At 48.2% G+C, this 21796-nt stretch overlaps 4 protein-coding genes and 2 long non-coding RNA genes across 8 annotated transcripts; 2 read left to right on the top strand and 4 right to left on the bottom strand.

Annotated features, from left to right (window-relative positions):
- Positions 1-318, bottom strand: LOC136184603 (uncharacterized). Its single transcript, XR_010669387.1, has 3 exons — positions 163-318; positions 74-118; positions 1-25 (listed from the first exon to the last, which is right to left on the bottom strand). It is a non-coding gene; the product is annotated as an uncharacterized lncRNA (long non-coding RNA).
- A 69-nt stretch (positions 319-387) lies between these two features.
- Positions 388-1641, top strand: LOC136184597 (uncharacterized). The gene is made up of 4 exons (XM_065971509.1): positions 388-611; positions 812-1020; positions 1080-1408; positions 1465-1641. The coding sequence occupies exons 2-4, from the start codon at positions 858-860 to the stop codon at positions 1564-1566; spliced, it is 594 nt and encodes a 197-aa protein (XP_065827581.1). The 5' UTR covers positions 388-611; positions 812-857; the 3' UTR covers positions 1567-1641.
- A 1143-nt stretch (positions 1642-2784) lies between these two features.
- On the top strand, positions 2785-4554 carry LOC136184484 (transcription termination factor 1-like). Its single transcript, XM_065971388.1, has one exon. The coding sequence runs from the start codon at positions 2785-2787 to the stop codon at positions 4552-4554; it is 1770 nt and encodes a 589-aa protein (XP_065827460.1).
- On the bottom strand, positions 4535-5944 carry LOC136184593 (ER membrane protein complex subunit 8-like). The gene is made up of 6 exons (XM_065971506.1): positions 5676-5944; positions 5542-5618; positions 5041-5113; positions 4942-4989; positions 4810-4868; positions 4535-4748 (listed from the first exon to the last, which is right to left on the bottom strand). The coding sequence occupies exons 1-6, from the start codon at positions 5877-5879 to the stop codon at positions 4583-4585; spliced, it is 627 nt and encodes a 208-aa protein (XP_065827578.1). The 5' UTR covers positions 5880-5944; the 3' UTR covers positions 4535-4582.
- Positions 5945-5974: 30 nt separating this feature from the next.
- Positions 5975-12576, bottom strand: LOC136184599 (kinesin-like protein KIF15). The gene is made up of 41 exons (XM_065971512.1): positions 12527-12576; positions 12311-12476; positions 12179-12255; positions 11978-12116; positions 11827-11923; positions 11674-11756; positions 11403-11618; positions 11215-11340; positions 11104-11162; positions 10987-11050; positions 10846-10933; positions 10652-10788; positions 10537-10599; positions 10390-10488; positions 10241-10334; positions 10081-10191; positions 9932-10032; positions 9784-9873; positions 9646-9723; positions 9223-9582; positions 9063-9168; positions 8881-9011; positions 8753-8830; positions 8578-8694; positions 8363-8524; positions 8225-8311; positions 8105-8167; positions 7973-8053; positions 7822-7905; positions 7665-7763; positions 7563-7610; positions 7427-7501; positions 7312-7376; positions 7167-7257; positions 6999-7108; positions 6850-6937; positions 6762-6799; positions 6632-6703; positions 6481-6574; positions 6298-6429; positions 5975-6245 (listed from the first exon to the last, which is right to left on the bottom strand). Exons 1-41 carry the CDS (start codon positions 12550-12552, stop codon positions 6105-6107), a joined length of 4236 nt encoding a protein of 1411 aa, XP_065827584.1. The 5' UTR covers positions 12553-12576; the 3' UTR covers positions 5975-6104.
- Positions 12577-20203: 7627 nt separating this feature from the next.
- Positions 20204-21532, bottom strand: LOC136184604 (uncharacterized). Of its 3 annotated transcripts, XR_010669389.1 has the most exons (5): positions 21395-21532; positions 21104-21323; positions 20900-21056; positions 20676-20852; positions 20204-20623 (listed from the first exon to the last, which is right to left on the bottom strand). It is a non-coding gene; the product is annotated as an uncharacterized lncRNA (long non-coding RNA). The 3 variants fall into 3 exon arrangements; XR_010669390.1 differs by having other exon boundaries at positions 20204-20639; positions 21104-21532; XR_010669388.1 differs by having other exon boundaries at positions 21104-21532.
- Positions 21533-21796: the final 264 nt, after the last annotated feature.

Genomic DNA, 21796 nt, shown 5'->3' with positions numbered 1-21796 from the left:
TAGATCGGCGAATGATGCCGTGCACCTGCGTTCGAGATCGAATCGATTCTCTTCGTTCGAGCATCGAATTTACCTCGTATCCCTTGTCGAGCAGGAATTCTGCCAAGTAGGAGCCGTCCTGAAGGATATTTAGACTCCTTCCTTGCCTCAGCGAGTGTCTACCTGTCCCGTGATGCCCGTTATCAGGGCGACGCGACGCTTTCCCTCTGCCATTTTTTTTGTAAAGGCACGACCCGTATGTTCTAGGAAAACGTCACTTGGCAACGTCATTCGCCGACGTCACCCGCCGAGCAGAGTGGGAGGAGTTGAGCAGGTTGTAGCACGCCACGATCAGAATTTCAGTACAGTACTGACACAACCTTGACTTTGTCCGCTTCAGCCAACCCTTCTTCCATACTTTGTCTGCTAAATCATGTCTGAAGACTCCGAAGCATTTCAAATTGAAAAGTTTCTACAAAGAATCGACGGAGACCTGGCAGAAAAGTACACGAGCAAATTTCTTCAACTCGGCTACGAGGAGGCAGAAGACCTGCTCGAACTCGACGACGACGATTTTGCCGCCCTCGGCATTGCGGACGAGAAGGAACGACAGACGATCCTCCTTCGAACAGGTACACTGACGCACCTGTAATCTCCCATGTGACAGTGGACGCAAATTCGTTCTCTGAGAGTCGTAAACAAGCGTTATATACCACGAAAAGTTCTCTTTGCGAAGTAAAAAAGACGATTTCCAACGAGATCGTCGGGGAATTCCCCGCTAACGTACACTGTACCACACCCCCGTGTTGAGAAAATGTTTTTCTTGCGATAGCGTCGCTATTTGACCGCCATTTCACCGAGAAGTGTCGCTTGCGGCGATGGCTGCGCGAAGGCAATCTCGTCGACTATTTCGGATACTTTTGGCGGCGGGGATCGCGTCTCTACGCGCCGCCGCGAACTCGCTAAAAGCTACGGACGAGGTGCTAGAGCACGTGCTGCACGTGAAAAAACCGGGCCACAGGAAGCGGTTCAAGCGCATGAGTAAAGAAAACTGCAGAAATTATGTTCCTCCTAACTGACTCTCTCTCTCTCTCTTGCAGTTGGGGAGCTGCATGAAAAACTGCAAAGCGATTTGGCCGTTGCCACGGGCTACTGGGGAAAGCCCCAAACCATGGAAACGCCCCAGCATCAAATGCTTTGCGTTAAAGGGAACGCAAAAACTCCTCGCGGAGTCGATACCAGACTGGTCGGGCCCATAGAACTAATGGTCGATACGGGGAGTGAGTTTACGGTTCTAACGAATGACGTCGTCGTGCAGCTGAATTTGCCCGTGTGTCGGAAAGTTCCGATAAGTGGAGCGCACGAGGTCAGGGAGACGGAGACGTATCGTGGAGTGATTTCAATCGGAGAAATAGACGTCGACGTCGAAGTGAGTAGACATGACTATTGCTGTATATCTCTATATGGCGTGGGGACACCTCATAGGTTATCAAAGGAAGCATGTGCAGCGTTGGACTAACGGTGTTTCAATCTTTTCATCATATCATCAGAACGAAAAGTCATCTTTGGTTGAAATCTCAACAGTAGTACGCCATCTATGTGACGTCATAATTATTTTTCTTGATTGGGAGTCATGAACGCTAATAATATATCATTTGAAAACGTTTCTTCTAACAGTACGGCGCTGCCGAGTATCAATAAGCCACTAGCTACAGTCGGAGGATGCATTGGTCTCGCTGCTTGCCTAATCGGTCAACGCTACGCGGCTCCTGGTACATGGTACAGTACAGCCTACTGGGGCAATTATACGTCTTTTTATTGTAGCCAATTTCACGTCTACGTTTTGTTGTATGACACTGATAACCTACATTCTATTGGCTCGTCTGTTTCATACACCTGGACTATGCTGTAGTGAAAGCGGACTAACGTGGCGTAAGCCTAATAACGCAAACGTCATTTTCAGTACTCCTGTCTACGTAATGGCAGTGCACATAGCTCTATCTTGTACGCCGGGGATTCCGCTAGGGGTGCTCAGCTCACTCAAGCGTCGAATAGGAGACTTCTTCACTAACAGTACTACTGTACTGCACCTTTCTCCGTTTCAACGTACTAAACCGCCTCTCATGCGTATAGGTCTAATGGGAGCCCTCGCAGGACTTCTCATTTTGTCTACGCCCCTCCACAAATTTCTCACGACCACTTTAGTGTTTACTCTCGTTATGGTACCTGCTATGATCAGTGCAATCGCTACCCAGGTACGAAAGCGGATTTCCCGCGTCGCACGTAATCGAGATAACCTCCTCTAAGTTTCTACATCAAGATTACAGGCTCGTTGCAAGCACGGCCACGTGTGGCACATATGCCATCGTTCTAGCGTTTAGTGCATTCTTCCAGTGAGTTCCTTTGCTATCCTTCTGAGATTTTCTCACCGTTGATTACAGTTTACGCATCTGTTGGGCTTTGCAAGATCTTCAGGCGAGAGTCGTCCATTTCATGCGCAGGGCGATCTTTGCGTCGACAGATTCGTCGCAGTATCGCTTCCAAATTGTGGATTACGTTGTTTTGTCGACTTGGATCCTTGCAGCGATCTTTTCGGCCATGTTTCAACTGTTGTAAGGAATGATCTAGCTCGTTTGTCGTCCTATTTCGAACCTGCCTGGTTGTTCTAGGGTGAGCACAAGCAGCCTTCGACAGATGATTGCAAGAAGACGCGAGCCGCCGCCGTAGACGGCCGTAGACAGGCGATTAGTCACACTGTTGTGGGAAATAAACCAAAAGAATCCGGGCTCTTGGTTTGCCTACGCGATGACCGATAGCAGTGCTACAAAGAAGAAAAAGAAGAAGACGGGAAGAGAAAGACCGCCCAGCGAAGAGGACTTTGCTTTGGAAACGAAGAAAAGGCGGAAGCGCTTGCATTCGGGTGGCAAAGACGAGGACGAAGTCAGAAAGAAGAGACGACGAAGTGAAGAAGCGAAGGAAAACGAATCTGAGTCTCACTCCAAGATAGAGAAGAAGAAAAAGAAGAGGCCATTAGAAGATGGACAAGATCGCAGTGAAGATAAAGCTAGGCAAAAAAGAAAGAAAAAGAAGAAGCGGAAACGACGTCAAAACCAAGGAGAACCTTACCTTGAGATTGAGACAGCTACCGTTGATCAATCAGAGAAGAAGAAAAGGCGAAAGCACTTGCACTCAAATGGAGATGACAAGCAGCCAAGTATTAGAGATGAAAACGAGTCTGAGACAGAGAAGAAGGAAAAGGAAGCAAGGGAGACGTCGCCTTTGGACAGAGAAGACGAACGAAGACATTTGGACATCGAGGAGTGCAGCGAAGATGAAACCATCTATGATGAAACTAGGCAAAAAAGAAAGAAAAAGAAAAAGAAAAAGCGGAGACGACAACAAGATGAAGATGAGCCTCACGCTGAGATTGAGACAACTGAACGTGGACGGATGATCATTGATCAGGAGCAACCTGAAGACGAAATCAGACAGCAATTGGTACGAGAGGAAGAAGAAGGAAACCGTGCAAGAAAGGAAGGGTTCCATCTCGGTCGAGATGCTGCCATTGTTATAGAGCGAATGGCTAATACTGATGCATTCGATGATGATGACGTACTTGAATCCGAGGATGAATACGCTGCTATTCACCAGACAACCACTTCCATCATTCCACCAGTCGAAGGTGTTGATCGGCAGAAAGGCGAGTTCACTCGGAAAGAACTGGATCAAATGTATCACAATATTTATCGCTTTTGCAATCAATACCAAATCGGCGATCCAACCGAAATCATTTTGCAGAACCGTCGCGACAAAAACGGCAAGTACAGCAACGAATTAAGAAAGGACTTCTTTCAGGCGGCGGCTCGCCACGTGCCGCGCACCCTTCACTCGATCTACCGACGACTTAGACGGCAATTCGACGAAAAGCACTACGGCGGCCGATTCACGATTGACGAAAACCGTGAGCTGGCTTCGCTGAAGGAAAAATACGGCACCGATTGGGGTCTGATTGGCGAAATGATGGGCCGCAGCGGACAATCGTGTCTCGATCGAAGCCGAGTGCAGCGGGGTCGACGCGGGATGTGGTCGAATGAAGAGGAGGAGGCACTCGTCGTGGCGCTGCGTGAAATTGCCGACGAACGCGACGACGACTTGACGACGATGTCGGATAAGGGGCTGCCGTGGAAGGCGGTGAGCGAGCGAGTCGCCACGCGCAATTTCAACCAGTGCCGACAGAAGTGGCTTCAGAATCTCAGGACGATCATCGTCGATCGACCGGAGCGGTTTCGATTCGTCGCCAGCGATCGAGCCAGACTGATTGAACGCGTCTACGAGCAGTACGCGAACGAGGGAACGGCGCGTTGCGACGACATTCGCTGGGAGGAGATGGGCCGGAGCTGGGAAGGGGGGCCCGTGTCGCGTGCAATTCTTCGACGACACTGGTCCAATATAGTTCGTCTGATGCCCAACTACGAGGTGAAGAGCTTCGAGGAACGAGTCGAGTACGCCTACGAGACAACCCTACCTTCGATAGCAGCGCCGAGAGTTTTACAGAATAAAGAATCGACGACTTAAAGGAGTTTATTTAGTGTGTTCCTTTTTTTTAGAGTCCTCTCGATGCTAGTCGCACCGTTTCCTCGATAATAGGGTTTGTCCAGTCTTTGCTCAAGTCGTCGAGGTGCTGATCGAAGTCGATCACTTTTCGATACTCCTCGCGACGTACGAGCCCGCTAACAATATTGATACTCTCCGCCTCGCCAACCAATAGCCTAAACGAGAAAGAGAGAGAGGATTCGACGTCTCGAATTGAAATCTTTTATTGCCTACTACCTCTGTCTGTCGGCACCTGCACTCTCTTTCCAACTTTTCCCGTCAGACTTATCGTACGCCTAGACATGACAATTGTGTGAGAGCCCGTGGGGGTCGTTCGTCAAACGGCGAAATCGTTCCCCGTTTCCGTACCTTCAGGGCACATTCTCGGCTGTTTGGCTTCAATTTTTCGTTCTCTATCTGCAAGTAATTACATAAACAGTTCTATTCTTCTTGCTCACGCCCCCCTACCATTAGTAGACAGGTGGGCAATTGAAGAACGTCGCTTATCTTGTCGGAAATACGCTGAGCAATCAAGTTGGGCCTATAAAGATTACGGAGCGTACACTCCCACCAATCACGATAATAGACCTCTAAGTTGGGAAACGTCTGGAAAGAACCCAGGTCAAATTCTTGGATAAGGTTAATGGAGTCCAGTCATAAGCCCCAGAGAACGCTAGTTATTCGTCGAATGGCTCGAGTGTATTGAAAGCCCACCGGATCCCTTTATATTCTACTGTCTGAAACACTACTCTGAGAAACACATACATTGTACTACAAGGTTGGTGGAAAGAGCTTATAATATAATATGTTTGCCTATACTGTTGTGATATGGCGCGGAAGTGAAGCCTCTACACATTTGCACAACCTACATAAACAGGCCACCTTTCGCTGCTCTGGGCCTACTAGGAGATTTTTCTTACGGACTTGTTGTACTAATATTGGGGTCTTCGTCAGTTATTCGTCTCTCACCTTGCGTCTTTCAAATGCTCGTTCGCTTGATAATATCCGACGATTTTCATGTCCTTTTCTTTTGCATAGATTTCAATCTAGAAAAAAAACATGACTCGTGATCTGCGGTTTCTCCTTCGTTTCTCTTCCCTTACTTGAGTCAGAGCGAGTTCGAGCATCGGCGTGAGGCCTAGAGCTAGATGAGAAAGAGGCACGGCGTCCTGAACGTCAATAAGCGTCGTTTTCGCTGTCGATCGATCGCTTGAACCGAGTAGAATGCCGTTTACGGCCTTGTGCGGATACTTGCAAGCGTGAAGCACGGCTTTGGCGTAAGCCAATAGACAGACTTCGACTTGCATGATGATCGAACGACCAGCTTCCACGATTTCACGTGTTCATGCTAGAAGTAGAGCGCGTTAGGGCGGTCAGCAATCCCGTCGATTGTGAAAAACGCTTGAAAAAAAGGGTAGTTAGTAATCACAATCTGTCGTACATAAAACTATGCTACTTAGCAACAATATGGCTAAAACTAACGTGACGTACGATTTTCTGCACTAGTACAAGTAGTACGTACAGTAGTCGGCCTAAGACGGGGACAGGTTTTCTTTCGCTCTCGAAGGACTCGGAGAAGTTGCAGTCGTCTTGTCGTGAAAGTCGACGGCTGCTTGAAGTTCCTTGACTCTTGTCTTATGATAATACAGTCTTTCATTCAGCCTTTTGATTTCCTGAAACAGAAAGACAACGTGAGGCAATAGGCACGCTTGCAATCATTCTTACGTCTTTCAGTTTATTGTTCTCCTTTTTGAGATCCATATGATACTTGATTCGTTGATTCGAGTTCTGATGCCCCGTCAGTCGAGCGTTCTCGTCTGACACTTTCCGATGCTGGATCTCAAGTACCTTGTAGTCCTTTAGACGACATTCATCAGATTGTACACCTCGCAATAAATACCAAAATACTTTTTCAACTCGTTCCTTTTCCTCGAGCACTTTTTCCAGTTGCGAAGCCAGAGCCTCCTTTTCGTCGAAGGTCTTCGCTTCCAGGTCTCGCATTCTATACATAGAACGTACCATTCGAGCATACATACGTAGATGCAAGTGCTCGGCTTGCCTCTCCAATTTTTCACAGTAATCTGTTTCTACTTGCTTCGACTCTTTCAGCTGGGAAGACAGCTCATTAATTCTGCAGAATGAGCCAGTCATCTCAATAAGAGAAAATACCCCCTAGTATCTACAGATACCTTTCTTGTAGGAGCAGATTCTGCTCAGTTACAGACTCCTAACAGAAAAAAAAGATTCCACCTAGCACAGAAATAATAAGCCGCTTACCTTGATCTGGTTAGCAGATACAAAGCCAGCATGGGCCCTTTCTGCGTTTAATTCCGCCTCTTTCACTTTCTGCGCATGTATGACCACCCTGAGAGAGAACAAGCTCTAGTCTGTACAGCTAGGAAGTAAAAGTTGTCGTATGTGCGTACGCTTCTGCCGCTTCTTCTTTTATTCGTTCAATTTGGCAGGTCAAACCGCCGTTAGAATGTTCCAGTTCCTCCACTTTGCTGCGCAAAGTCTGCATTTCGTCCACTTGAGACTAAATTTGTATCAGTGAGTAGACGAAAAAATCGAGGAAACGCAAGAAACGGGGCTACATGTAAGGCGTGCATTTCTTCGTTTCTTTCCATTCGTATTTTCTCCAGATTTTCAATTCTGAGAACCAGTTCAGATTCTTTCTTTCTCACCCTAACCATCCCAACAAATTAGCAGACTTTCATAGAGAAGTACGTGCCCACGCACCTCAGTATTTCTCCTTCCTGCTCTCTTATTGTCTGCAGCAAGTCCTGACTGCTCGCTGCACTAGCCTAAAAAACAAGAATAATAAACGCAAACGCTCCAAAACGACGGCCAATACCTGAGCCTGAACCTCCTTCAATCGAGACTCAAACTCGATCTGCGATGAAGAAAGACGCTCCTCCAACGCGGAAACCTACGAAAAAGATGCCTGTGAAAGGAGTGGGAAGGACTGCTACTAGTCGCATTGTGACGACCTTCGATCTCAGTTCGTTCTTTTCCTCCTCTTTTCGCTCTGACGCATTCTATACACCACAGACTGTCACAGGTTTTTTCTCCTGAAAATCGTTTTCTCTCACCCGAAGCTTGGCGATCTCCGAGCCTTGCTCGTCCATCGCCAACGTCAATTTCTCGTTTTCGTCGCACAGATGACTGTTATCTTCTCTCAACATTTCCAACTACACAAAAAAAGATCTTCCTATTAAACGAGTCGGCACTATATCGCGAGACACTCGCCTCCACTAGAGCTGGTGTCCACTCTTGATCTCTCTGCGACGCGAGCGACTTCACTTCGTCCTGCAACTGTTCGGCGACTTGACTCTGATTAAAAACAACGATTTATCCCTTCACACACAAAAAAAAAACGAGAAAACGGTGGGATTTCAACCTGCTCCGCAACTTCCGTCTCCAGGGAAACTTTCCTCTGATCCAACTCGGCTAGTTCATCTCGAAGAGAAGCAACGCACTCCTAGGAAAATGTTTAAGATGCGGCGTTAGGCATTTCTATGTCCTCGTAGACCTCTGATTCGCTTTTGGATTTCTTCATTTCCTGCAAAGAGCTCATCAACGATTCCATTGAAACCTAGGAATAGAACCCTATGTAGATTGCTGTGAAAAACTGCTACAGTAGCTTTCTTGCCTTGTCCTCGTGAACGGTTTTCCTCAGATTGGCATTCTCCCCTTCCAAACAGCTCAAACGTTCTTTTGTCTCTCGCATTTCTCGGCCCTAAAGCATCGAAATCATTTAGTTATCTAGAAATTTCTTACGTGTTCTTACCAAGCGCTCGTGTCGGTTGCCTATTTCCGACAACTCTTTCCTCAAAGAGGAATTCTCTTCAGCGGCGTGAGAGAGCTCCTTTTCCTTTTCTCCGCCCTCTTTCAGCTGAGCGACGAGACGAGCATTCTGCTCTATCTCCCAATCCAACTTGCTTTTTGCGATCTAGAAGCTCGATTGAACTACTGCCTTATCTTTCCAATAAATTTTTGCTCCACGTCTAGCTCGTTTTTCAGTTGTTGCACGGTCTCCTGCTCTTTTTTCGCGCTCTTCTCGAACGTATCGGCTCGGTCCTCGTGAAAGGCGATTTCCTGTCGAGCCATATCAATTTCACTCTGCATTTATAGGACCAAGAATAAAAAAATTATTAGTATTTCTCGAGAAACTGTCAACCTGAAGTGCCTCCTCCGATTCCGTTGCCTTCTCGCACTCTAGTCGTGCTGTCTGAAGCTCAACTTCCAAACGAAGAATCTAATATGTACAATGAGAGATGCAATCTTGAGTGTTTCTGCTTTCTGTACCTCGGCTTGAGCTTTGGATAAATTGTCCGCTTTCGAGTACAATTCCAACTCAACGATTTTTTGAGATTCCATTTCGTCTTGATCTTTTGAAGCCAACAAGGAGCGAAGATTTTCAATATCCGATAGATACGCTAAAAAGAATTAGATACTAGAAAGATTCGAATTTTTTCACGTTTACAAACCGTCGCGCTGCTTCCCGACTGTCACCACTTCACCCCTCAACGTTTCCACTTTGAGTTCAAACTCCTTGACAACCGACTTGTGACTAGCTTTCTCAGAGTCCAACATCTAAAAAAGCAAGACTAATCCTTCCTAGCCCCAAAGGATTCCCTTGACTCTCACCTGCTTCGTGTCGCGCAGCTGATGATTCAATCTGGAGTTTTCTTCCTTCAACTTTCTCACCACTCTCTCCAAGTCGCTGACCCTCTGATCGACTTCTTCCTTGGCTTCTTGAAGCGACCTCAGCTCGTCTGTCAGCGCTTCTTGACAGGCAGCCGGATCCATTTCCTCCTCGTCCTGATCCACGTCGTTGTTTTCTTTTTCTTTTTCTACTTCTTCTCTCTCGACGCGTTCAAAATCCTCCGGCGGTGCTTCGTCTTCCAACGAAGCGTCTTCTGGCAAGGAAAACGATAGCGAGAGCGATTGCATGAGAGAGTGCCGTTTGCGCTTCGACTCGGCATCTTTTCCAGGCGTCATCATCGTCTTTCACAGAAATAGAATTACAGAGTGACGCGTCAAAAATAGGCCACAAGCCGAAGATGATACTTTTATCGTTTTCATGTGCCTGTCGCTAAAAGCGGACAATTCGACGCTTGCCTTCAATTTCAAAGCGACCACGGTTTCCTTTTGAAGACAGAAAAAATTTCGAGTGAAGGTTTCAATAACGACTACAATGAAACGTACTTCAAGTTCGGCGTTCGTTTGTCGTACTGCCGCCAGTTGGGCTTCTAATTCCACTTGTTTTTGCCTACGAGTCTCTTCGGCGACTTGAGCCTGAGTCGGAAGAGTCCTCATCTCTTTGACTTCTGAGCTACACGTGTATTGAACTGACCTTTTCCACTTCCCCTTCCAGCTGCTTTATTCTTTCCCGCAAAGATTCGAGCTCCTTTAGACTAGCCTTGTTTCCATTCGACGAGCTACTTAGTTCTTTTCCTGTGGCAGACAGTGTCAAAATTCATACATCGGTGAACTTCTCCCTACCTTGAAGATGCGGAAACAATTGTTTTTCGAGCTGGAACGAATACTCGCGAGCGTGATTCAGCTCCGCTTCCACATCGTCCGCATTGTTTGACTTCAATTCCTTCAAGTCCCCTAGAGGCAGCGTTGACCAATCATCGGTCCAGCCTTTTAGCATGGCTACGTTTTAGCTGTTCGTTAAGAATATTAAGACGAACTACGTCCGGATGAAATGATATTTTCTTTTCCAGCTCGACGATCTGCTTCTTCAGGAGAACCTATATGATAAAATATCTTGGTGGTTTCTCTGAGAATTAGTGTATAAAAACGTACCACAGTCTCTGCTTCCAAGTCCACTGTCCCTTCTTTTTTTAGTGCCTTCTGCAAGTCGTTGATGTGAGCCTCTCGGAATTTGAGAATCATTTTGTTCGACTAATATGCAAATCTATACCGACTTGGTTCAATTTTCTCTGCGTGTACCTGGATGAATTTGTCTTTCTTATTGCACAATTCCATTAGCCGCTTCACCTCGTCGTCCGTGCGCTAAACAAAGAAATTGATTGCAAGAAAAATAGGCTACTGACGTGCTATCTACCTTTTTTGAGTGCTCCGCTTTGGCTCTAGCTCTTAGAGCTGAAACGAGAAGAACTTTGTATTCTTCTGCACTCTTTCTGTCCTCGTTGTGAGGATCCGCTGCCATTGTGACCGATGCTGGAGTCAAAGACGTCCCAGCTGAACAGTTTCAACAAACGTTACAGCTAATCTAATCTAATGTCGTTTCAAAAAAACTTTTTAAAAGGGCGAGCTCTTCTTTCAGTCTCTTCACTTCCGCTTGCAATTGATTAATGTTGCCCATGGTATCTTCATTGATAACAGCCTGTAATGACAAAGAGTCTTTTCAGATGTTTACCCTCTCTTCATCCTCTGAACCTTGTTTCTGATCATTTTCGCTCTCCGAGCGAAATTCAGAGTTGACAAAGTCTCGCCAAAACATCTAAAAAAATCCGACCTAATTTCAAAAACCCATTCAAAATAGATTTCTCTCGCTTTGATCCTGGATGAACATTGGCAATGATAAACGTCTTCGCGTTTCCTCCAAGAGAGTCCTATACAAAAAAACATTTTAAGACGGAAAAAAAGAGTCAGTAGGAATCTTACTCTCAACAAAAAGGTCAATTTCGAATCTCTATACGGAACGTATCGTTGCTTCCCATGAGCTACGCCAACCAACGACATGATGACATTGCCAAGAGCAGACAAACTCTTATTGATGCTTCCGGCTTCCTAAAAAAATCGAACAAGTAGAAAACCCCTCTCTCCCCGCAAAACAACTATGCTTCACGCACTTTTAATCGCACGCCTACGGCCCTAGTGTCTCTCTGCCTTTCGGATCCGGCCAAGTCGACGAGATTGAGTTGGGACGTTCGAATGTTCGCCACGCCTCCTCTCGTCTCCTTTCTCTTCGATTCGATTGCGATTGTGAAGACGGCGTGACTTCGGCTGCTTTCGCGATTCATCGACGTCGCGGCGACGCGTCGATTCATCCAACTGCTAGTTAGTACCTGAAAAATTAAAAACGTTTTCGTCTCTCCAGCCCTGTTTTCAGATAATTCTCGCCTCGTATGCTTCCTTTCCATTGGAAACGTTCTTCTCCGTCAGATTGTCGACGAAAACACCCCGCTTCATGTTCTCGCGCAGATGTACGAAAACCGAGTTAAGAAAGACTCACAATCGACATTTGTAAATATTTAAAAACGAATGAAGGGATATTTAGAACGGTGGACGTATTGTCAAGAAGATCGTAGACGTGCTCGTTGTAGATCTCCAAGAAGGAGCACTTCAACAGAAAATTCACCATATCCCCGTGCTTTAAAAAAAAATTCAATCAAACTTTTCCCGCCGCCTCCTCTCCTAGGATTACCTTCTGCTGTTCTCTCGACACCAAGCTGAAGAGATAATCAAACGTGCGCGGTATAATTCCTCGCAGCCGATGCGTAAACGCGTCGCTCTCGTCGGGCGGTCCCAGCATCGTGAACGTCTTACCGGAGCCCGTTTGCCCGCTGCCCAGAGAAATAAGGACGTTATGAAGTTGAACCACGCCCACGCGTTCTTTTTGTCTCACTAGGCGAAGATCGTTCCGTTGTAACCGGCGACGCAACTCTCGATGATTTTCTTCGCGACTGCTGCAAAGACTTCCTCCTACGCGAATCGTTGGCTCTCGGCGAAAAGGTTTCCCTTTCGTTTTTCGGCCTACTTGAGTCGTTTGGACGTTTGCGACGTGATCGAAGGTGAATGAACGCGGTTCGGGTCTGCAGGCGAGCGTGAGAGTCGTTGGATCGGCGACGCGGAGGCACGGTTCGCTCGAGTCCGACGCATCTTGCGGTCGAACGCGAAGATACACTTTGATGGCGTCATCGCAACTACGAAATGCAACAGTAGAGCGATTCGTTTCGGTCGTTGTGTTTTTCACCTGGATGTTTCTCCAGATGTGGACATTTCGGAGATTCGAACTTTCGGAGCGCGCTAGACCGTTTGCAGACTTCCCGTAGGTAGGCAGCAGATAAGACTCCCGATAAGCCGGATACACTGCCGGATACGCCAGGATACGCCGCCGGATACCCAGACCCTTCTCGCGCGCGTTACCGGGGCGAGAGAGACCAGCTTTAGCGCGCGCGGCTCAGTCTGGGTTTCCGAGGCTACAAACCTAACCTGCCAAACCACCTTTGCGCTACCGTTCAAATGCAACCGCAAAAGAGCGTTGTTTTATAGTCTTGAGTCGCCGCGGCTGCTCTCTCTCTCTTAGCTAGGGCAACTCGGATAGTTACAAACTCTGGTTATCGACAAATTATTGTTTGGAACGTTGTCAGAAATGCATTTGCTCTCGATCTGCGTTGTTCTCGATTTGAAATGACGCCGTTTTCGGCGCAAAAAGCTGCAATTGATGACGTATTGCGTTAGATACGGGATAGCCTGGAGTTAAAATGATCCATACCGCATTTTCTGCAAGAGTGCTGATAAAGTCAATATCATTATGGATGCCATATCGGACAAACGCGAGCGGGAACAAAGAACACTAATAACATACAACGTATGATTAACACTGGAAACATGTTTCCCTCGGTAATAATAAACACTGGAAACATGTTTCCCTACCTAATGAATAAACGATGGAAACGTGTTTCCCTATCTAATATATATACCGCCTGCCGGAAGAGTACGAACACCGCCCGACGGAATATATATACCGCCTGCAGGCGGAGTACGAACAACGCCTGACGGAATGTATATACCGCCTGCACGCGGAGTACGAACACCGCCTGAAGAAATAAATATACCGCATGCCGGAGGAGTACAAACAACGCCTGACGGAATATATATACCGCCTGCCGGAGGAGTACGAACGACGCCTGACGGAATATATATACATGCCGGAGGAGTACGAACACCGCCTGACGGAATATATATACCGCCTGCCGGAGGAGTACAAACAATGCCCGACGGAATATATATACCTGCCGGAAGAGTACGTACAACGCCTGACGGAATATATATACCGGCGGAGTACGAACAATGCCTGACCGAATATATATACCGCTTGCCGGCGGAGTACGTACAATGCGTAACGGAATATATATACCGCCTACCGGCGGAGTACGAACAATGCGTGACAGAATATATATACCGCTTGCCGGCGGAGTACGAACAATGCCTGACAGAATATATATACCGCTTGCCGGCGGAGTACGAACAATGCCTGACGGAATACATACACCGCTTGCCGGCGGAGAACGAACAATGCCTGACGGAATTTATACACGGCCTGCCGGAGGAGTACGAACATTGCCTGACGGAATATATATACCGCCTGCCGGAAGAGTACGAACAACGCCTGACGGAATACACACTGTATATACCGCCTGCCGGAGGTGTACGAAAACCGCCTGACGGAATATATATACCGCCTGGAGGGGGAGTAGAAACAACGCCTGAGCAAATATATATACCGCTTACCGGCGGAGTACGAAAACCTGACGGAATATATATACCGCCTGCAGGCGGAGTACGAACACAGCCTGACGAAATATATACCGCCTGCAGGCGGAGTACGAACAACGCCTGACGGAATATGTACACGGCCTGCCGGAGGAGTACGAACAACGCCTGACGGAATATATGCCTGCAGGCGCAGTACAAACACCGCCTGACGGAATATATATACCGCCTGCAGGCGGAGTACGAACAACGCCTGAAGGAATATATACACGGCCTGCAGGAGGAGTACGCACAATGCCCGACGGAATATACATACCGCCTACCGGCGGAGTACGTACAATGAATAACGGAATATATATACCGCCTACCGGCGGAGTACGAACAATGCCTGACCGAATATATATACCGCTTGCCGGCGGAGTACGAATACTGCCTGACGGAATATATACACCGCCTGCCGGAGGAGTACGAACATTGCCTGACGGAATATATATACCGCCTGCCGGAATATATATACCGCCTGCCGGAGGTGTACGATCACCGCCTGACGGAATATATATACCGCCTGCCGGAGGAGTACGAACAATGCCCGACGGAATATATATACCTGCCGGAGGAGTACGTACAACGCCTGACGGAATATATATACCGGAGGAGTACAAACAATGCCTGACCGAATATATATACCGCTTGCAGGAGGAGTACGTACAATGCGCAACAGAATATATACCGCTTGCCGGCGGAGTACGTACAATGCGTAACGGAATATATATACCGCCTACAGGCGGAGAACGAACAATGCCTGACAATATATACCGCTTGCCCGCGGAGTACGAACAATGCCTGACCGAATATATATACCGCTTGCCGGCGGAGTACGCACAATGCGTAACGGAATATAAACCGCTTGCCGGCGGAGTACGTACAATGCGTAACGGAATATAAACCGCTTGCCGGCGGAGTACGTACAATGCGTAACGGAATATATATACCGCCTACCGGCGGAGAACGAACAATGCCTGACGGAATATATACATCGCCTGCGGGCGGAGTACGAACGACGCCTGACGGAATATATACACCGCCTGCGGGCGGAGTACGAACAACGCCTGACGGAATATATACACGGCCTGCCGGAGGAGTACGAACACTGCCTGACGGAATATATACACAGCCTGCCGGAGGAGTACGAACATTGCCTGACGGAATATATATACCGCCTGCCGGAGGAGTACGAACAACGCCTGACGGAATATATATACCGCCTGCCGGAGGAGTACAAACGACGCCTGACGGAATATATATACCGCCTGCCGGAGGAGTACGAACAATGCCTGACGGAATATATATACCTGCCGGAGGAGTACGTACAACGCCTGACGGAATATATATACAGCCTACCGGCGGAGTACGAACAATGCCTGACGGAATATATATACCGCCTACCGGCGGAGTACGAACAACGCCTCACGGAATATATATACCGCCTGCACGCGGAGTACGAACACCGCCTGACGAAATAAATATACCGCCTGCCGGAGGAGTACAAACAATGCCTGACGGAATATATATACCGCCTGCCGGAGGAGTACGAACAACGCCTGACGGAATATATATACAGGCGGAGTACGAACAATGCTTGACCGAATATATATACCGCTTGCCGGCGGAGTACGTACAATGCGTAACGGAATATATACCGCTTGCCGGCGGAGTACGTACAATGCGTGACGGAATATATATACCGCCTACCGGCGGAGAACGAACAATGCCTGACAGAATATATATACCGCTTGCCGGCGGAGTACGAACAATGCCTGACAGAATATATATACCGCCTACCGGCGGAGTACGAACAATGCCTGACGGAATATATATACCGCCTACCGGAGGAGTACGAACACGGCCTGACGGAATATATACACCGCCTGCCGGAGGAGTACGAACATTGCCTGACGGAATATATATACCGCTTACCGGAGGAGTACGAACAACGCCTGACAGAATATATATACCGCCTGCCGGAGGAGTACGAACAACGCTTGACGGAATATATATACCGCCTGCACGCGGAGTACGAACACTGCCTCACGAAATATATATACCGCTTGCCGGAAGAGTACGAACACCGCCTGACGGAATATATATACCGCCTACCGGCGGAGTACGAACAATGCCTGACAGAATATATATACCTGCCGGAGGAGTACGTACAACGCCTGACGGAATATATATACCGCCTACCGGCGGAGTACGAACATTGCCTGACGGAATATATATACCGCCCGCCGGAATATATATACCGCCTACCGGAGGAGTACGAACACTGCCTGACGGAATATATACACCGCCTGCCGGAGGAGTACGAACATTGCCTGACGGAATATATATACCGCTTACCGGAGGAGTACGAACAACGCCTGACGGAATATATATACCGCCTGCAGGAGGAGTACGAACAACGCCTGACGGAATATATATACCGCCTGCAGGCGGAGTACGAACAACGCCTGACGGAATATATACACGGCCTGCCGGAGGAGTACGAACAACGCCTGACGGAATATATATACCGCCTGCCGGAGGAGTACGAACAACGCCTGACGGAATATATATACCGCCTGCCGGAGGAGTACGAACAACGCCTGACGGAATATATATACCGCCTGCCGGAGGAGTACAAACGACGCCTGACGGAAAATATATACCGCCTGCCGGAGGAGTACGAACAATGCCTGACGGAATATATATACCTGCCGGAGGAGTACGTACAACGCCTGACGGAATATATATACCGCCTACCGGCGGAGTACGAACAATGCCTGACGGAATATATATACCGCCTACCGGAGGAGTACAAACACCGCCTGACGGAATATATATACCGCCTGCCGGAGGAGTACGAACAACGCCTGACGGAATATATATACAGGCGGAGTACGAACAATGCTTGACCGAATATATATACCGCTTGCCGGCGGAGTACGTACAATGCGTAACGGAATATATACCGCTTGCCGGCGGAGTACGTACAATGCGTGACGGAATATATATACCGCCTACCGGCGGAGAACGAACAATGCCTGACAGAATATATATACCGCTTGCCGGCGGAGTACGAACAATGCCTGACAGAATATATATACCGCCTACCGGCGGAGTACGAACAATGCCTGACGGAATATATATACCGCCTACCGGAGGAGTACGAACACGGCCTGACGGAATATATACACCGCCTGCCGGAGGAGTACGAACATTGCCTGACGGAATATATATACCGCTTACCGGAGGAGTACGAACAACGCCTGACAGAATATATATACCGCCTGCCGGAGGAGTACGAACAACGCTTGACGGAATATATATACCGCCTGCACGCGGAGTACGAACACTGCCTCACGAAATATATATACCGCTTGCCGGAAGAGTACGAACACCGCCTGACGGAATATATATACCGCCTACCGGCGGAGTACGAACAATGCCTGACAGAATATATATACCTGCCGGAGGAGTACGTACAACGCCTGACGGAATATATATACCGCCTACCGGCGGAGTACGAACATTGCCTGACGGAATATATATACCGCCCGCCGGAATATATATACCGCCTACCGGAGGAGTACGAACACTGCCTGACGGAATATATACACCGCCTGCCGGAGGAGTACGAACATTGCCTGACGGAATATATATACCGCTTACCGGAGGAGTACGAACGACGCCTGACGGAATATATATACCGCCTGCCGGAGGAGTGCGAAAAATGCCTGACGGAATATATATACCGCTTACCGGAGGAGTACGAACGACGCCTGACGGAATATATATACCGCCTACCGGAGGAGTACGAACACTGCCTGACGGAATATATACACCGCCTGCCGGAGGAGTACGAACATTGCCTGACGGAATATATATACCGCTTACCGGAGGAGCACAAACACCGCCTGACGGAATATATATACCGCCTGCAGGCGGAGTACGAACAACGCCTGACGGAATTTATACACGGACTGCCGGAGGAGTACGAACACTGCGTGACGGAATATATACACCGCCTGCCGGAGGAGTACGAACATTGCCTGACGGAATATATATACCGCCTGCCGGAGGAGTACGAACAACGCCTGACGGAATATATATACCGCTTGCCGGCGGAGTACGAACAATGCCTGACAGAATATATATACCGCTTGCCGGCGGAGTACGAACAATGCCTGACGGAATATATACATCGCCTGCCGGAGGAGTACGAACATTGCCTGACGGAATATAAATACCGCTTACCGGAGGAGTACGAACAACGCCTGACGGAATATATATACCGCCTGAAGGCGGAGTACGAACAACGCCTGGCGGAATATATATACCGCCTGCAGGCGGAGTACGAACAACGCCTGACGGAATATATATATACCGCCTACCGGCGGAGTACGAACAATGCCTGACGGAATATATATACCGCCTACCGGAGGAGTACGAACACTGCCTGACGGAATATATACACCGCCTGCCGGAGGAGTACGAACATTGCCTGACGGAATATATATACCGCTTACCGGAGGAGCACAAACACCGCCTGACGGAATATATATACCGCCTGCAGGCGGAGTACGAACAACGCCTGACGGAATTTATACACGGACTGCCGGAGGAGTACGAACACTGCGTGACGGAATATATACACCGCCTGCCGGAGGAGTACGAACATTGCCTGACGGAATATATATACCGCCTGCCGGAGGAGTACGAACAACGCCTGACGGAATATATATACCGCTTGCCGGCGGAGTACGAACAATGCCTGACAGAATATATATACCGCTTGCCGGCGGAGTACGAACAATGCCTGACGGAATATATACATCGCCTGCCGGAGGAGTACGAACATTGCCTGACGGAATATAAATACCGCTTACCGGAGGAGTACGAACAACGCCTGACGGAATATATATACCGCCTGAAGGCGGAGTACGAACAACGCCTGACGGAATTTATACACGGACTGCCGGAGGAGTACGAACACTGCGTGACGGAATATATACACCGCCTGCCGGAGGAGTACGAACATTGCCTGACGGAATATATATACCGCCTGCCGGAGGAGTACGAACAACGCCTGACGGAATATATATACCGCTTGCCGGCGGAGTACGAACAATGCCTGACAGAATATATATACCGCTTGCCGGCGGAGTACGAACAATGCCTGACGGAATATATACATCGCCTGCCGGAGGAGTACGAACATTGCCTGACGGAATATAAATACCGCTTACCGGAGGAGTACGAACAACGCCTGACGGAATATACATACCGCCTGAAGGCGGAGTACGAACAACGCCTGGCGGAATATATATACCGCCTGCAGGCGGAGTACGAACACTGCATGACGAAATATATATACCGCCTGCCGGAGGAGTACGAACAATGCCTGACGGAATATATATACCTGCCGGAGGAGTACGTACAACGCCTGACGGAATATACCGCCTGCCGGAGGAGTATGAACAACGCCTGACGGAATATATATACCGCCTGCCGGAGGAGTACAAACGACGCCTGACGGAATATATATACCGCCTGCCGGAGGAGTACGAACACCGCCTGACGAAATATATATACCGCCTGCCGAAAGAGTACGAACACCGCCTGACGGAATATATATACCGCCTACCGGCGGAGTTCGAACAATGCCTGACAGAATATATATACCATCCGGAGGAGTACGTACAACGCCTGACGGAATATATATACCGCCTACCGGCGGAGTACGAACAATGCCTGACGGAATATATATACCGCTTGCCGGCGGAGTACGAACACTTCCTGACGGAATATATACACGGCCTGCCGGAGGAGTACGAACAACGCCTGACGGAATTTATGTACCGCCTGCAGGCGGAGTACGAACACCGCCTGACAGAATATATACACCGCCTGCAGGCGGAGTAGGAACAATGCCTGACCGAATATATACAGGTTGCCGGCGGAGTACGTACAATGCATAACGGAATATATATACCGCCTACCGGCGGAGTACGAACAATGCCTGACAGAATATATTTACTGCTTGCCGGCGGAGTACGAACACCGCCTGACGGAATATATATACCGCCTGCAGGCGGAGTACGAAGCCTGACGAAATAAATATACCGCCTGCCGGAGGAGTACAAACAACGCCTGACGGAATATATAAACCGCCTGCCGGAGGAGTACAAACAATGCCTGACGGAATATATACCGCTTGCCGGCGGAGTACGAACACCGCCTGACGGAATATATATACCGCCTGCCGGAAGAGTACGAACAACGCCTGACGGAATATATATACCGCCTACCGGCGGAGTACGAACATCCCCTGACGAAATAAATATACCGCCTGCAGGCGGTGTACGAACATCCCCTGACAGAATATATATACCGCCTCCGGCGGAGTACCTGCCGGAATATATACACCTATGGGAACGCATTGACACTCGGCCAATCGTTCAGCTACAAGAATAATTCCCTTTTTATGATCCGCAGCTATGAGATGCTTAGTCAAAGACTGTGCTCCCTCCTCCTATAAAATCCTTAGACTACACAATACTTTACTATTGACTATTGAGCCCCACTTTAACTAATTCTGCCAGCTGATCTTTCGCTGATCGAGCAAACGCACGATGACACGTAACGAGAATACGAACAGACTGTTGCAACATAGATACTCCAAAGGTAATAAATTGAGGCAATTCGCTGAGGAGTTCGGTACGTTCTCTGCGCAGTTTAACTGTTAAGAGCTTTTCTTTGTACTAAAAGTCAAATTTTTAATATGGCTTTGATATGGTGTTTACTTTACTTCTGCAGCCTTTTCTTTTGACTATTCCGCCTTGCATTTTAGCGCGTCGTAATCTAGTCGTTTGTCGTCTCGTTTCTTAACGAAAAAATGAGGTCGTTCAAAGCGGATTTCCAGTTCTTAACGCCGCACTGCATTTGTAGTTAGCCAAGCGCGCAGCCTAGTATTCTTAGTATGTAGAAAAACGATCATGTGCTTTTGGCTTACCTGTCACATCCGGTAACGATTCTCCGTCGGGGCAGGCCGAAGGAAAGCCGTTCTTTTGGCAGAATGACTCAACTTGGCCGACGATGTCGTAGCGACCGACGTCTTGAAGTAATTCGACGAGCTGGAGCCAATTGTACGGCGTCAACAAAAGCGATTCGTAGAGTCGATCGATGAAGCAGTCGACCGCACGAAGTAGCTTTAGCCGCCTTCGAATGGCCGCCTTTTTCGAACGACAGAGAGCGCGCCGGGGTAGAGATCAAACGCGCTCTTCGCTTATCGCTAACGACCTACCAAGAATTTCTCGACACCGCAGCGTTAGTTCGGGCAGATTGTCGTTTCCGATCGACATTGCTAGCTTCGCGAAGAGTTTTTCAATGTTCGGCGGCGAATCTTCTGCTATTTTCGACGGAGAAAGACGCGACGACGCACGTAAGCTAACGTAAGCGGTCAAGGTGTCAAGCCGCTTGAATTCAACGATAAGGTGCTGAGCGACGAACGTTTTTTGTACCGCATACACAATAAAATAAAAAATTAACAGGTTGTGTGCACAAATTTCAAAAAATGTTAAATTTCAACTTGAAAAGCGTTTTTTATTTTATTGGCAATTTTTTAGTAAATTACAAGAAGAACTAATCAACTTATCAGTTGATTCAAATTTTTTAAAAGAGTGTCAGAATTCTGACACAGTGGTGC

The sequence above is a fragment of the Oscarella lobularis genome, chromosome 3, assembly GCF_947507565.1.
Source record: "Oscarella lobularis chromosome 3, ooOscLobu1.1, whole genome shotgun sequence".
Lineage (NCBI taxonomy): Eukaryota > Metazoa > Porifera > Homoscleromorpha > Homosclerophorida > Oscarellidae > Oscarella > Oscarella lobularis.
The sequence above is the reverse complement of the archived record's forward strand: the minus strand, read 5'-3'. Positions and strand labels throughout refer to the sequence as shown.

Coding starts and splice junctions, on each gene's coding strand:
- LOC136184599 (XM_065971512.1), bottom strand. CDS start 12,552: ATGTCCACATCTGGAGAAACATCCAG. Junction 12,477..12,526: donor ACATCTGGAGAAACATCCAG/GTGAAAAACACA, acceptor TGCATTTCGTAG/TTGCGATGACGCCATCAAAG. Junction 10,335..10,389: donor ACTTGGAAGCAGAGACTGTG/GTACGTTTTTAT, acceptor TTTATCATATAG/GTTCTCCTGAAGAAGCAGAT.
- LOC136184593 (XM_065971506.1), bottom strand. CDS start 5,879: ATGCAAGTCGAAGTCTGTCTATTGGCTTACGCCAAAGCCGTGCTTCAC. Junction 5,114..5,541: donor GAGCATTTGAAAGACGCAAG/GTGAGAGACGAA, acceptor TAATCTTTATAG/GCCCAACTTGATTGCTCAGC. Junction 4,869..4,941: donor GCCGAGAATGTGCCCTGAAG/GTACGGAAACGG, acceptor TGTCATGTCTAG/GCGTACGATAAGTCTGACGG.
- LOC136184597 (XM_065971509.1), top strand. CDS start 858: ATGGCTGCGCGAAGGCAATCTCGTCGACTATTTCGGATACTTTTGGCG. Junction 1,021..1,079: donor GAAGCGGTTCAAGCGCATGA/GTAAAGAAAACT, acceptor TCTCTCTTGCAG/TTGGGGAGCTGCATGAAAAA. Junction 1,409..1,464: donor AAATAGACGTCGACGTCGAA/GTGAGTAGACAT, acceptor GACACCTCATAG/GTTATCAAAGGAAGCATGTG.
- LOC136184484 (XM_065971388.1), top strand. CDS start 2,785: ATGACCGATAGCAGTGCTACAAAGAAGAAAAAGAAGAAGACGGGAAGA.